Source organism: Akebia trifoliata, chromosome 3, assembly GCF_017979445.1.
Source record: "Akebia trifoliata isolate Shusen 1 chromosome 3, ASM1797944v1, whole genome shotgun sequence".
NCBI lineage: Eukaryota > Viridiplantae > Streptophyta > Magnoliopsida > Ranunculales > Lardizabalaceae > Akebia > Akebia trifoliata.
This window is the reverse complement of record NC_141377.1, coordinates 43,523,930-43,539,266: the sequence shown is the minus strand read 5'-3', so window position 1 is coordinate 43,539,266 and position 15,337 is coordinate 43,523,930. Positions and strand designations below refer to the sequence as shown.

At 36.5% G+C, this 15,337-nt stretch overlaps 1 protein-coding gene across 2 annotated transcripts; it reads right to left on the bottom strand.

Annotated features, from left to right (window-relative positions):
* Window positions 1-2,160: 2,160 nt before the first annotated feature.
* Window positions 2,161-13,703, bottom strand: LOC147407176 (uncharacterized). Of its 2 annotated transcripts, none has more exons than XM_086435601.1 (3): window positions 13,499-13,703; window positions 10,442-12,326; window positions 2,161-4,355 (listed from the first exon to the last, which is right to left on the bottom strand). In XM_086435601.1, the coding sequence occupies exons 1-3, from the start codon at window positions 13,540-13,542 to the stop codon at window positions 2,193-2,195; spliced, it is 4,092 nt and encodes a 1,363-aa protein (XP_086291727.1). In that variant the 5' UTR covers window positions 13,543-13,703; the 3' UTR covers window positions 2,161-2,192. The 2 variants fall into 2 exon arrangements, with proteins under 2 accessions (XP_086291727.1, XP_086291728.1); XM_086435602.1 differs by having other exon boundaries at window positions 13,484-13,683.
* Window positions 13,704-15,337: the final 1,634 nt, after the last annotated feature.

Below are 15,337 nucleotides of genomic sequence, written 5' to 3'. Positions count from 1 at the left end.
TAATGAATTGGTTTGTTCATAGAGTTTTTCTTTTTTTGGCTGATTTATCTTCCTGCTAATTTGTTGTTTTCGACTTATTTTTGTTGTCCCCAAGCGAACAGAGGTTTTTTTTTTCTCTTATTTCTGAGAACTGCATATAGTTGTTTGTATCAATATGTAAGATTGTTAGTGATGTTTGGAATCAATTCCCTGTCTGATTTATCCTGTTATGTTCTACTAGCGTGGTATCTCTCGAAACACCTTAGACACCACTTGATTGTGTTGGGCGTTCTTTTCTCAAGGTTCCTTGTGAAGTGCCATGGGTATTGATCTGCCGATGGTGAAGTGTGAAGTAGTATTTTCAAATACAAAACAAGTTGCAACAATTAAACCGCTTAATAAAGTGGATGTGTTTTTTGAGTCAACATCTGTTGATGATCTAATACAAAAACGGGACAACAGATTCCAAAATGGTTATTGTGATGCAGACGGAGCTAGTCAATGAATTGTACAAGTATGTTAAAGAAGAGGTCAAGATTCCTATGAAAAATTAGGGATATATGAATAGGGCTGTCAATGGATCGGGTCTTGATTGGATCGGGGTGGTGATTTGGGACTGATCCAATAAGGATTGGATCCAAGATTGATCCGATAATTATCGGATTGGTTTTTTTTATATATCAAAACTCAATATTAAGATCTAGATCGGATCCATTAACAATTAGATTGGGTAAAACCCGATTTTATATACAAAATTTAAATAAACTTTCTTACATCTCAACAGATACATAATATAATTTATATATTTTCTAACATATTATCCGATTGGGACCTGGTTGAATCAGGTCCGATCCAATAAGATATCAGATTGAAACCTTACAGGATCGGATCCTTATCGGAATCCAAAACATCAATTAAGATCTGAAGTTATCAGATCAGTCCGATCGATTGACAGTCCTATGTATGAAGCCCAGAGTGTCTATTATGTGAAGGATGGATCTATTTAACATAGAATCACTTCCAATTCCGAGCAGAGACATGGGAGTGTATCCATATGGCTTTGTTATGTGGGTTACCTAAAACAACAGTAAAGGAAAAGATTGCTTCTTTGTTATTATAAAATAGTTTAATAAAAGTTAGGAGTTCTTGTAAGAAGATTTGAAGATTCAGCAAACTTGTTAATCCCAAGAAGTGATTACTCATTTTAGTTTGCCACAAATACCACAATGACCGGCATACCATTTTCTAGATGATTTTGAAATAACAATCAATTGAGACCTCACCATCAAACAGATGGGTAAATGAAGTAGGTAATTGGACAATAGTTCGAATTGTTGAGATGGTATGACCAGCAGAGGCCAAGTGTTTGGACTGAAAATTAATCATATGTTTCAATATTTGGTACAATTACCACATAGACTACGCGATAAGTCACTTTCTAGGGACGCTATGGCTTGATTTCATTGTCACCACAAAAACCAAAAAATAAGAAAATGAATCGTGCCCAGTAATGTATTTTGTTTTTTCCACGGATGGCAGGGCCACTCCACCCCAAATAGGACTCAGATGGCACAACTGCATAATCTGTGCATATGAAGTATTAACTCATTGAGCATCTAATTCTGATCAGATGTAGGACAATAATGTTGTGGGAGAAGTAGAAATGCATCCTAGCTATCCATATGGTTGGAAGTTCTCAAAAGCGCATCTGAGACCGTACTTTCTGACAGTGAAAAGCTTACAAGGAAAGAGGAGAAATATGTTTAAGGTTACTTGTTCATCTCTCAACACATACAGTAGGTACCATGCCACCTTTCTGCACCCATAATTGTGCTACTGACACGTACGTAGGCATGCATGAATGCCTGAAGGGTGAATGTCGTACGTGTATATGAGTATGGTTTTTCTATCGAGTTGTATTTGGGCTAATGTGGAAATACAAAATAAGTTCCACCAGCCGCATGATACAAGACGTATCAATAGATATATAGACGAGGATCTTTGTAGCACCACTGAGTGGCAACAGGGTTTGGATCTGCATGCTTTGTAAAGTTGCGAGAGATGAGAAAAAAAGGGTATGTGAACAAAATGTAAGGTCACGAAATTGTATGTTATGGGAAGTCTATTTTAACTAATACCATAAACACTAATAGAGTGCAATTAAAGAGATTTGGAAAAGGGTGTAAAAGCTAATAATTACTTCTTGATTTTAATTAACCCTTTTGATTAAGAAAAGTTACAGCACAAGGGGACAATTTAGGAGCAGGAGATACAGCTCTTATTTGAGACTTTTGCATGAGGATCTGTGGGCCCCTTACAAAAAAGCTCTGTGTGTCTCCCTCTGAAGCACTAGATATCATTGTGGAGCTCTCTATGGCCCTGCCCATGCCCACTAAATGAAATCCAGAAAAATGGTTACCCCAGATGTCGTAAGTGAACTTGTCTCCAAGGCTTTCCTTTTCCTCTACTTTTATGCTTTTCTCCTTGCCGAGATTAGATCCTGGAGCCCGAGCATGGGGAGTGATTGGGGCAGAAGGGCTCACCAAACCAGGCACACGATGACCTGTACATGGAAAAGTAGCTGAAGGCAATAAAACAGGCTTGCCAATTGTTGTTTTTCTTGGTGCGGAAGTCTGCGGTTGAGCAGAAGGCGACCAACTTCTAGGGGCATACTTAGCAGAAACATTGAACTCCAATGATGTCGGTTCACTAGAAGCTCTGAAGACATGCTCCTTCTCGAGATTCCGGTCCTCCACTTTGGCAAATGGATTTCTAGTGTCTATGACATTGTCTACATCAGGAGATAAAGGCCACATTCGCTTAGGTGTGGAAGACATGACAGGTGACAAGGGTGATGAAGGTGTAGAATTCCCACTCTGACTACTTGAAACTTCAAGCAGTCCTGTTAGTCCTCCACTTGCACCACCAGCCCTTCTCTTCCTCCTCCTTCTTCCCCTTTCTTTTCCAATCCTTACTGTGAGGTTACCAGTTTGTGGTGCTTCCATAGAACAAGAGTTCTCAACAAGTGCCGTTGACTTTGTTTCTGAAGAGTATAGCAACAATGGAGTTTCATTTCGAGTCCCTGAGAAACCAATAACCCTCTCTTGAGGTTTCATATGTTGAGTAGTTATCCTCCGATCCTGAATCCCACTCGAACAATCAGAATATCGACCAACAAAGCCCAGCTTTGAGGTTTCATCTTCCCTGACTGTCCTTAACAGACCTTCGTTATTATTATTGCACATAGAAAACTCAGTATCCATGTTATTGCACATAGAAAACTCACTGTTTCTTGGGCTACCATGCAACCAAGAAGGTTTTTTAGCCTGGCTGATAGTACCGTTCTCAGTCTTGAATACATAATCCTGGGAACCCAAGGCCATTACTTGGGGAAGGATGCAGCAAAAAATCAGAAACGTGACAGAAACAGCAACGAGTACAATGAGAGTGAGTTTCTTCAACAATATCCAGAAGTATGACTTCCTACATAGACTGAGCATGTAAATAGGAAGCCTTGCCTTCATGGGTATCACAAGAAAGCCAGTTGACAATGCCAGCTCAAGATTTCTGTGAACTGCTGCAGCAGACCAATCTGTTTGGTACGAAATCAAAAGCTTCCTTGATTCCCCTGGCTTAAGGGAAAAGGCTTTACAAGTGTGTACCATAAACCCATCCAAACCACAATTGGTTCCTGAAACTTCAATTCTTCTCACCTCCAGAGGTAGGTCTCCTGTATTCTTCGCATATAACTCTTTCGATACTGGCCGAAAACAAGCAGCACGTGTATCTTCCACATTAAATAAAGAATCAGGGGGTGATATATTGAGAGGAATCGGCAAGTTGAGGTGGAAGTCTAGGGTCTGAACCAGCTCAGACCCCTCGAGCAGGACCAGAGCAAGTGACCCTCCAAATCCATGTAGAAACAACCACTCTACGCCTGAAAGATTGTTCCGTACCAGAGCTGAACCTTTCCATCCACAACGATTTGAAGGGTGAAAAACAATTGGCCCAAAAACAGCTCTGCCATGAGGATGGACATGAACTTCTGTTACTGCAGTGTCTGGCACCGAGAACCCATACCTGACAGGTTTAGGGGACCCGTTCCCAGCCAAACTACTTGACAAGGTTTGCTGGTCGAAATTATCTGCAACCCTGCATTGGTCGATGATTACCCCCGAGTTCAAGATGAGCTGCATTATGACTGGTTGATCGCTTGGGTTTTTGACTGTGATCCATTTAGAATAACGACTTCCAACCTGAATCATTGGGAACAGTACTTCATTATCATCAAGAACAGACATGCCTCTCGTGGTTCCTTGAGATCTCCAGTTTTTTAGTACCAGTTCATCTGCTTCTGCAATCTCTAATGCGTTCAACTGCAATTTCAAAGTTACACCCACAATGGTTAATGAGAATACATATATTACACCCAATATCTAATGATGAAATTACTTATACTCTTCCATATCCATAATTAATATAAAAGAAAAATGTAGAAGAATCACCACTCAGGATTTCTTCTACAGCCTTTTTTAACAGGTATGAAAGAGTATATGCAACATTATCATCGCCATCAAAGCCTTGTTACAAAAATTTGGGGAATGGAAAATGCAAGATATAAGTTCTTTATTTATTATTTAACCTCACTAAATAATGTTAGGACAATAATGGAACTAGAAGGAAGAAGTGCCAGTATATTGATTAAGTTTTATACTTAAAAATCAGTATGTATATATATTTGAAGACCAATATAGAATTTTTTAACTTAAGCTTTTGGAGAATGGATGCATTGACCCATTTAGCATGAGGGCCAGGGTTTTGGAATATAGGTTCAAGGTGCTTTTGCTATCTACATCTAGTGTTTTAATGTTTTGACCTACTAAGATGCAACTTTTTTTCTTGAGATGAGCAAGGGGGACTAATTAGCTACTTTCGTTGTTTGGATATGCATTGAAATAGAAGAATGCATTTTTAGGTTTAATGAAATGAGTAAGGCAACTACAAATTAATCTACCATTTTTTTTTGTTTTGATAAATATAAAATTTTCCATTGAAAAGAAAGGAGAAAAGGTGGCTGAGATAGCCCCCAAACAGCAAGACAAAAAAAAAAAACACGAACATGCCAAAAACAAAGAAAGGAAAAGGCCAAAAACAAAAGAAAGAACAAAGGAAAATAAAGTTACATGCCCGAAGGGGGGACTATGAGTCACAAATGGTATCCCAGTTGAAAACAAAATCTTGGAAGCACACGCCCTCAAAGTCCTTATTCATCTTTGACCAAAATAAGAGTAACCCCAGAATCTCCAAACCGTATGAGAAGATATTGAATCTACCATATGAGGTTAGCTAAACCAACTAAATCCATATCTGTGCCAACCACGATGTTGTTGGTTCCAAATTTACCACACAAAATCATCTAACAAAAGCCTTCGATGTATTTTCAATGTGCAAGGCCTCTTACAACACAGCAACAGCCTTAGCCTATTGGCAACAGGTGAAGACTTACAACATGACAATTTTTCCTATGAGACCAAGAGAAGAATCACTTGAAGCATGAGGGATTTGGCCGATTTTTTAACAAGAAAAACTCAGTTGATCTATCAATAGATGATGCGAAGTTTACCTGGTTTAACAACTAGGTTGATCCAACTCTTTTGTTATTGTTTTCTAGTCTAATTCAATTGAGAGGCCTTTCACTCAAACATGAATTAATGGCATTCCTCATCCAACATCCAGTCACACCGTATCTCCTAAACAGGGTGGCTAGGAAGGAAACCAAAAGTCAGTCACATCCTTCATGGGTTCGAGAATATGTAGTTCAAGTATCCAAAATTTCCGTTGCGGCTAGGTGGGGGTCTTTTTTTCCTTTTGGAAGAATGAATTACACATTCCATATGAAGCTCACAGCCTTAAAGGAGAAACTTAAAACTTGGAGCAAGTTTTTAGCATATTGGATTTTAAGATCAGCTCTGTTCTTGAGGAGACGGCCAAGACTGGTAAGAAGGAGGGCCCTAGTTCTTAAAAAAAAAATCATGTAGGAGAGTGGAGAGAAACAAGAAGTATTTTAAGCTGGCTCGGCTGGAGGAGATTTATTGAAAGCATAAAATGCGTGGTTAATCAATTGAAGTAGGAACATGAATACTCATTTTTTCAGAAGGATACCCAATAATAAATTGAGACACCAAATGGGTAACAAAGGTTGTAGATGTGGAGAGGTACATCAAGGATGAAGTGTTCCACTTCCACTTAGTTGATATTCAGAACCCTAATAGGATAGATCTAGCTTAGGTTCCTTTTTTTTGTGAATAGATCCTACCTTAGCTGGTATTGATTCGTATGGTATCAATCAAGTAAGATAAGTTGGAAGAAATTATTACTAATGAGTAGGTTCTCAAGGTTAGGGTAACCAACCAGTACCAACTTACATCAATCATACATGAATAACACAGAAGGAATGTGACTATACTAATCACTTTCTTAAGCGAGAGAATCCATCATTTTATTGGCACTTCTAAGTGACTGTTCATTTGAATCCAAGTTCCTGTAACTTTAGTGATATATGGAGTATTAGCTAAGAGCCACAGGCCCTTTCTGGCTACCCAAGAAATGGTATTTGAGAGGTTCTCCAATAATAATTGGCCCTGCAAAGGAGCTGTCATAAACTTTAAGTGATTCAACTTCATTTAACCAACCTTGAAAATGAATTGGTCAGAGAAGACCTCAAAGACCTCTCCTTTATAGTTCCTGAAAGGACCCCCAATACCCAGCTATAGCTAGGTTTCCAAACAGAACAAAACCACAGAGTAGAAAAGGGGTGGGTAAGAGGGGGAGTGCCAATCACCTAACTACATCCAAACCAAAGTTGAAGACAACATCCAAAAACTTTAAATCCAATTACAAGGAGATTTTGCACCGGAAAAAAATCTTGGAAGATTCTTCTGTTTCTTTTAAATGAAATACACCAACATTGTTGAAAGCACTGTTTTGTATGTGAATACCTTTGTGAAGCTCACTTGGTAATTTAATCAAACACCTCTTGGGTTTCTCACCAAACGCATATTATGCCACACCACACAAATACACAAGACAAGAGATTTACATGGTTCACCCAAGGGATACGTCCACAGAGGTATGAATGTTGGAACTCAATTTCACCATAAAAGAAAGGAGCAAATCGATATAAGGAGTCACCTCTATCACTTAACTTCACCTTCTTCTTCTAGATCTCAATCTTCCCAAATCTCTCAACTTCTCCTCTATTGTTTTCTCTCTTTCTCCACTATCTCCACTAGAAAAGGCTTTCTTAGACAACAAAACAAAACAAAACAAACTCCCTTTTAGAAGCACCACAAAGTGGGCTACTTACATGAGTTACAAAGTCTAACCCAAGCTACCTTGGACCAGTCTAAAAACACACTTGGACCAAGCCTAAATTTGATTTTGAGCCATACATTAACAAGCACTTCTAGATCATTCATGAAAAATGATCTTCATGTTTGCCAGATATACCCACACCCAAAGAAAGAGAACAAGAAACAGCATAATTTCAAAGCAATACCACAATGGATGAGAAAGTAGTTGGGCAATTCCACATCACAACACGTAAAGCACTTGTTCAGAAAGAACCTCTTTCTCCAAGAAAATTTATCAACCTACCTTCCCATAAAAGAAAGCAACCTGAGATGGAATTTAACAAATTTTCTTTGCTTGACAAGGCACCAATTGATCCTCCATAAGATGGTCATACAAAGATTTAACCAAGAATATTCCTTCATGACTGCACTTCCCACTTTGCTTATTCAAACAATTAAAGGGCCTCCATACTACTCCAAGCAAGCCAAAAAGGGTGATAAAGAACAAAGCCTTGTAGGGGATCCAATACCACTAAAAATTCATAGGCATTATACCTTTTCCTCAAACTATCATGGTACTCAACTTTCTAGCAAATTCTGTACGAGGTTTGATAAAACAACTTTTACTGGAAGCTGTCCATAGCATAGATATTACAAAAATTTGATTTTACTGCCCCAATCAATATGGAATACAAAACCGAAGTCAACAAACATTGATTGGACGCCTCTTAAACTGGAGACTACCCCCATACATCTTGAAACGCTGGAGCATTGATCCCAAATTCCAATATCATTATGGCCAAACAAGTTTTCATGTCTCAACATTAACTGAGACTATGATCTCTCACATTGAATAATTGCACTCCAAAAAATGGGAACTAGCTAACTTGCTAGTGAGCATTATGGCCAACCCTTCAATCTCTTCAACACCCAAGCCTATGATCTTAATCTTTGCCAGATTAGTTTGCAAACCGGATCCCAGTGGTAGGATGTCAAGAATAGCATAATCAAGTCAACAACAGTTCACAGATGCAATATTGGGGTACTGCTGTCTGCAATCCGAAATCCACTAATCCAATACTTCTTCTCCACTTGTTTGATCAATCTACTAATAGGACCCCAAATAAGAGACAGATAAGATATGCTAGTCTAAGAGCTCAAATGCTTCTACTAAAGGTAGCAAAGGATCCATTAACTAGCACCAATAACATGAACACCAATTTTGCAATCATTCCCAACTAAGATAAAGAAAGAATGGGAAAATAAGAAATTCTGAAAATGGACATCGATTTAAAATCCTTGATGAAAAAAGAAGAAGAGATAATCATGTTTGGTTCAAGATTTAGGTCTTTTTTTTCCTGATAAATCAAGATTTAGGTTTTCTCCAATCCTTCTCTTCACTTTCATACATTTATCCGACTTTACCCTTTTCTAACCTTTCTAAAGACACTCATTTTTATTCTACCTTCAGATAATTGTCATATGTGATCACATTTGCTATTTTTTATCATTAAATCGCATACACCATCATGGCATATGAGATTTAGTGATTTTGGATCATTATGCCATTGTATATTGTAATAAGTGATAGCACATACAGCTGTGGTGACATATTGCTCCAATGGTCAAAGATTTGACTATTAAATCATTAAGTTAATGGCCTTTAATCTATCTTCTCCCATAAATATACCATTCCCAACCCCCTCATTCATAGATCATTCTAAGCCATTTCTTTCTCAAGTATACTTCTCTTAAATCTTACTTTTACAACTATTTTCTTAAATTTTTGAGTTTAACCATTCTAACATAATTGTTAAACATGCAAATATAAAAAATTATAACGAAATTAGTATAGAAGATTATTATTAAAAAAAAAAAAAACCTTATTCTACCAGTTATTGTAATAGTTGCATTTTTTTCCTTCTTTTTTTTTTTTTATAAAAATTTTTCTTATTTTTTTCTATTTTAAAAGAGGGGAAAAAATTTGTGTTATGCGACCACATACGCTATTGTGTGATCACATATGCGCACAACACATGTTGATCACACACAATAGCATATGCTACTTAAAAACACTGGGTATTATTTTTACATAGCAAGGTCAGGGCATCTAGTCATATTTCAAACACTTACCCTTTTTAAAATTAGGAATCCAAAGGCTAATTGATAAGTTCCAGCTTTAAACGATATACTGCCTAAATATTATGAATTTCTTGGATATACATGATAAATAAAAAACACCCAACTTACCATTAACTATCCCAAGTGTGTCAACAAATTTTTTTTTTTTTTTGATAAGTTAAAATTTTATTAAAAAGGGCACGAGATGGCCCCGAAGTACAAACTTATCAAAAAGCGAGGGCCAATTAGGCCTCCTCTAAATTACAAACCATATCCCACCTAACAACGAAATCCTCAAAGAAGATTCCTTTGAAGACTATACAATTTACCGCAAAAGAACGATAGACCCAAAATGGACAATAATAGGCTGTGAATCGTGAGCTCTTTCCTCTAAAAAATGTGTTTGTTTCGATATTTCGAGTGTGTAAACAATCAATAAGTCAATATCAATATTTCACAAACCAATTGAGTTGAAAAAGTATATTTTGAAGTTGAGTATCATAGTATCAGGCAATTATTCAAACGTCAATCCCCTAACAATTGCTACAATTGTGGCTCTATTTCTACTTAACACTTCTAGAACTAACATTGAGAGTATCAAAGTGCTCAAAGAAAATAAGCAATTGAAAAAGAGAAATTAATCATGAAGTGGAAACTAAGTAACATAGAATTTAAGTTTCCAGAGTTGGCAATGCAGCAATGAAAAGCTTGAACCGGGAAATAATGCGTGTTCAACTGCAATAGCATGTATCACAGACTATTATTTACTCTCATACAATGCATGTGAGCTGAAGAAGCCACATGAACCAAAAAACAAAAAAAAAAATCTATTTCTATGTAGAATATATCATTGAATGGCCTACATTATGAACTAGAATAGATTACCACAATTAATAAGATAATTTAGTAAATTAGCATCAAATAAAAGCTACTCATTCAATAACCATTGCAAAATATTAACTGAAAAACAGGGAATGTAATCAGCATACCTTCATCTGTGATTGTGAATGAATGAAACCACCTAAAGACCCTGTTATTGCATTGCCAGACTTGCTCTTCTCAAGTTGACGTTTGTATCCTATGTTCGAAGCCGGTTGATATCTTACACAGGTGTGAACTACATCTTGACAAGGAATCTCAATTTGTGGGCTGTCTGAATCATTTGTCAATATAAGTAGTTTACAATCTGCCTTTACATTAGGAATTTCATGTGGAGATTCCTGTGAATCACTGGGAGAATGAGAATAAGTAATGACAGCAATTTGTGTGTCAGACCCAGGGAACAGTACTAGCCCTTCCATGTATTTGATATGGAAAAGTTTTTTGCTTTCTGTTACTTCACTAATCTTGGAAATACTTATTAGATATTCACCCATGTTTCTCAGAGAGAGAACAATGGCTATTTTCTCAGTGTCATCACATGGCACAAGAGACTCAAGAGAAACTGAAATTGCACCTGACAGACCACTATAAGCTTCTTTTCCATGAACCTCAGCTTCAAGAGGAACTAAAACCGTTTCAGTCCTATCTTGTGAAGAACTTTGCAACTGCATACAAAAAGCACCAAAAACTTTTCCTTCGGTACCAAATGAAAAATCTATCTCTATGACAGTTTCGGTACTGTGAGGATTAATTTCCCAACTATGATGCGGTCTTAAACCCATCAATGGAATATCAATTAGATCACTCTTGATATTCAACCATTCCTTGCCATTCAGAAAAGCACTGAGATCATCTGAACCCTGAAAAGTGTCCATTTTACAAGCAGCTTCGGCAGAGAGAGATGTATTTCCAGAAGAGACCGATATCCATGCAGTCACCTGCCTTACAAATAGGGTATCATCGTACGGGTTGTGCAAAGACAAATTCCTACTCAAGCTTTCATTGGAAGTAACAACAAGCCCTACCAAAGGTTGTATCTTATAAGGAGACTCAATAGCCAAGCCCTTGGCATGAATCAAAAAACCCCCCATAGTTGTTTGCAAGATGAGGTGAGCTGACGATGAACCCAATTGTTGTGGTAAGAAAACGAAACAAATCGAAGCAACTTCACCAGGTCTCAATGACACCTCTCCAAGATCACAAGGGTAGAACTGTTTGTCTGTACTGAATGGTTCATAGATATGTAATATGCTGTCATTGCAAGTGTTGGCTATAGCTAAAAAAGCTAATGAAGGAAAATATAAATAATTTTGTCCCCAATCCAAGAATTTAGGGCTTATTTCCACATGGGGTGATGAAGAACCATCAAGGAAATCCGATTTGATAACCTCGGAATTCTTCTCTGGGATTAAATGTGGCCTATGAAGTTTATGTGAAGGTCCTCCACATGAAGAACAATTACTCCGATCAGCATTATTACCTTGAGCGGATGACTCGCCATAGAGTTCCATCCCAGAGTTCAATGAACATGACACAACTTTCCCACCTAACAACCAAAACTTCCCTTGGTCCGACCGCCAGCTTGAGTTACTTTCCCAAGTATCACGAGGGACTGATGCTTCAGGAAATGTAGAATCATCCTGGTTACCAATAACTTCTTTAAAATTATCTTCTTCAGCCAAAAAACCAGGCAATGTTGAAGGAAAGCAAAAGAAGTCAGGGTTGGTACAGATAGTCTCAAGACCCGAGTTGGTTGGTGAGTTTCCTTGAACATAGTTTGAGCTAATATCACCACCAAGGAAATCATGGAAACCGGTAACATAATTATCTCCATAGGACCTACATGCGTCATACTCCACGGGCACAGGCATCCCATCCATTTTTGACACATGATGGTTCCTTGTGGAACATGGCGCACATGTAGCCAGACAAAAAAGGATGCATAATAGAGCCGGAACAACATGTAATCCAATTGATGGCTGAAATAATCTCCTGATTCATAAATTAAAAAAATGGTATCAGTTTTGCATGACATGAATGGACTGTGGCAACTATAAGAAACTAATGCATAAACAAATCTAACAAGTGTACACCATGTATTACTTTGGGTGTGGGTTTTATAGAATAACCCTTCAAACCTCTTCACTACAGTGGCAGTTTTACTCCACATGGAAGCTGAGATGGTATACCCAAAGGGCATATGAAGTTCACCACATCAGCATCTTCCCATGTGGCAATAAGAGGCATGCATGTCTTTGCATCAGCGGGTCAAATGGCTAATGGATGGCCTGGGTCGACCATGTAAGATGTCCACATGGCAACGAAAAAATAAAATAAAAAATAAGCCCCTCCAAAAAGCTTTTCCCAATAAAAAACATTAACCCAAAATTAAATAAAATGAAGAAAATTAAGATAAACCAAGAAATAATTGGAATTTAAAAAAAAAAAAACATGGTCCCATAATGTTCTGTTTGCAAATGATGTATCTTCTTATCACTTCAATAGCCTTTCTAAATTTAGCTCATTTCAAATTTTGCAACAAAAATTAAGTGCTTTTTACTCCATTACTTACTTAAATTGTGTTTATGTGCTTAATTTATGGATTGCTTTTTATATGGTTTTAAGCTATTTATATACTTGATCGCTTTGTGTGCGTTATATTTAAGCAAAACCACAAAAATTAAAGAATAAAGTAAAAAAAAAAAAAAAAGCATAAGAGTAAATACTCAATGATCTGTTTCTAAAATTAGGTTTTGGCACTTAATACGTACCATTAATAGCTCTTACTAAATTTTTAACTAAAAAGAGCATGACGAGTAAGCAAAGCTCCAAAAGCAATAACTACAAAGATAAATAACAAACAACAACAACAACAACAACAAAATTCTCTCTCTCAGTGACACATGTTTAGTACTCAGAAATCTCCATTAACAATCATCAAAGCCATCTCAAACTCAACTAATCAAATAAACAAACAATCATAAATCCATAACCACATAAAAATCAAACGTTAAACAATCCTTGAAATCGAATATATAGGTACAGATGATGAATCTCGAAGAGAATGAAACCATAAATAAATTTATTTAAAAAAACAAAAAAAGCAGAATCGGAACTAAAATCCAGATATAGAGAGATTGAAAAGTTACTGATAGAACATCGACCGTTGTTCTTCGGATTCGGTCACTAGGGTTTTTTCGATTTCCATGCCTGCAAACCAAATCCAACCATCTGGTTTTGATGGATTAGGGTTCCTTCTTTTTTCGCTTGTAAGAAAAATACAAAAAAAAAACACAGAGTCACCTAGAAAGTCGGAAGGCTGTGCGGAGAGAGAACAGAGAACGGCTAATATGAAGGAGAGAGGGCTTGCTTTCTGTATAATTCCAATGACCAAATTACCCACCACATTTTAACAAATGATTTTAAACTCTATTAAATAAATGATTTTGAACTCTATTAAACTTAATTTATCTGATTGTTGGCTTAAATGCTAATGAATAAATTGAATAGATGTATGGGTAAAATTGTAAATTTAAAATCAGTGACGGATTTAATAGGTTAAAAGCGTTGGGAGATACGAAGACTTTTTATTGTCTCATTATTCTAAAATACTTCATTTATTATTGTAGTTCGTTTATTATTATATTTTGCGGTGGTGTTGCGGCCCCAACGTCTAATTAAAGAATTTAACTTAAAAAGACTATTTTACCTCTTATGATTCACTACTGTTGTATGTATTAATGTAAACGTGTCGCATCATTATCTATCCACGTCAGCTAAAACTATACTTGGCTTCTCACCCTTATTCAATAATAGAAAGGGTAGACTTGGTATTTCAACTTGTAAAAGTAAGTTAAGTGCACGGCCATACAAGTCTCACATCATATATTTTGTCGATTGGAGATGGACGGATAAGAAACGCCTACAACACGGATACATGTGTTACTTAAAAGTACTTTGGCCAATATGTCGCTAATAGTAATAGGACCACAAACTTAAATTTCATATAAAAGCGGCAACATCAGATCATCTAATATACTGCGATAACACCAAGAGAAGACAGAGATGTGGGGGACGTGGTTTTAAAATATCTTAACTGGAAAATATGAATTAATTGACGAACGCTATCACTATTCTTCAGATTCCATTCGTTTGTTTTTAGTGTTTGCTTATACCGTCTATTATTAAAATAAAAAGAACTCCGTTAACAAACGTTAGGTCTTCCAAGTCAAAATCAATGACTTAGTCCTCTTTAATCAATGGCGTAGCATCACAACAACAAGAAGTAAGTTGTCAATATTCGTGGGTGGTAGCCGAAAGAAGTCCAAAGCATGAGGCAGCCTTTTTATTATTTATAATTCTCTGGTGGTGGGTGGTGGATATGAATTTGGGATTGGACCCACGGCATTTTCTATGTCACTTTATGCATTTGGTGAGACACTTATGTCAAATTCTGTTGCTTTTTTTTTTTATTTCTCCTGGTCGATAGGAATAATCTAGACTACATACGCCCTTTGTCATTGCGTACGTGCACTAGGGTAAATGCCCACAATTTCTTTGTCAAAATACTTATGTGATGTCGATTTTAATATGATTTAGTTGATATTTTGATCACCCAAACAAATTTCTACAAAAAGATGGTTCTGGTCATCTAACTATGTTGGATTCGAAACCAAAAAGAAAAAGGGCCTTAGTAAAGTCTACGCATAGATGTAACTTTTTGATAGTATGTAGGCTGGACCATAGTGACATAAATCGCTATTTTTTTACATTAAAAAAAAAAAAAAACCCACTATTTTACTAATTATTGATTAAATCATGATTTTTTCAAATTATCACCAACTTTTTAGAAAAATCTTGATTTACAAAAATCACGATTTCTCATGATTTAATTGACAGTTTTAGATGAAAATCACCAACTATTTTTATTTTTAACATTCTTTTAAGTGTTATTTTATCATTTAATATAGGAAATACATATTTTTACATTTTGTTATAAAAAA

Bases quoted from the DNA above. Each gene is read 5' to 3' on its own strand.
- LOC147407176 (XM_086435602.1), bottom strand. From the start codon at position 13,542: ATGGAAATCGAAAAAACCCTAGTGACCGAATCCGAAGAACAACGGTCG. The intron at 12,327-13,483 runs GTAACTTTTCAA...TTTATGAATCAG, and splicing joins CAACGGTCGATGTTCTATCA to GAGATTATTTCAGCCATCAA. The intron at 4,356-10,441 runs GTATGCTGATTA...TTGAAATTGCAG, and splicing joins ATTCACAATCACAGATGAAG to TTGAACGCATTAGAGATTGC.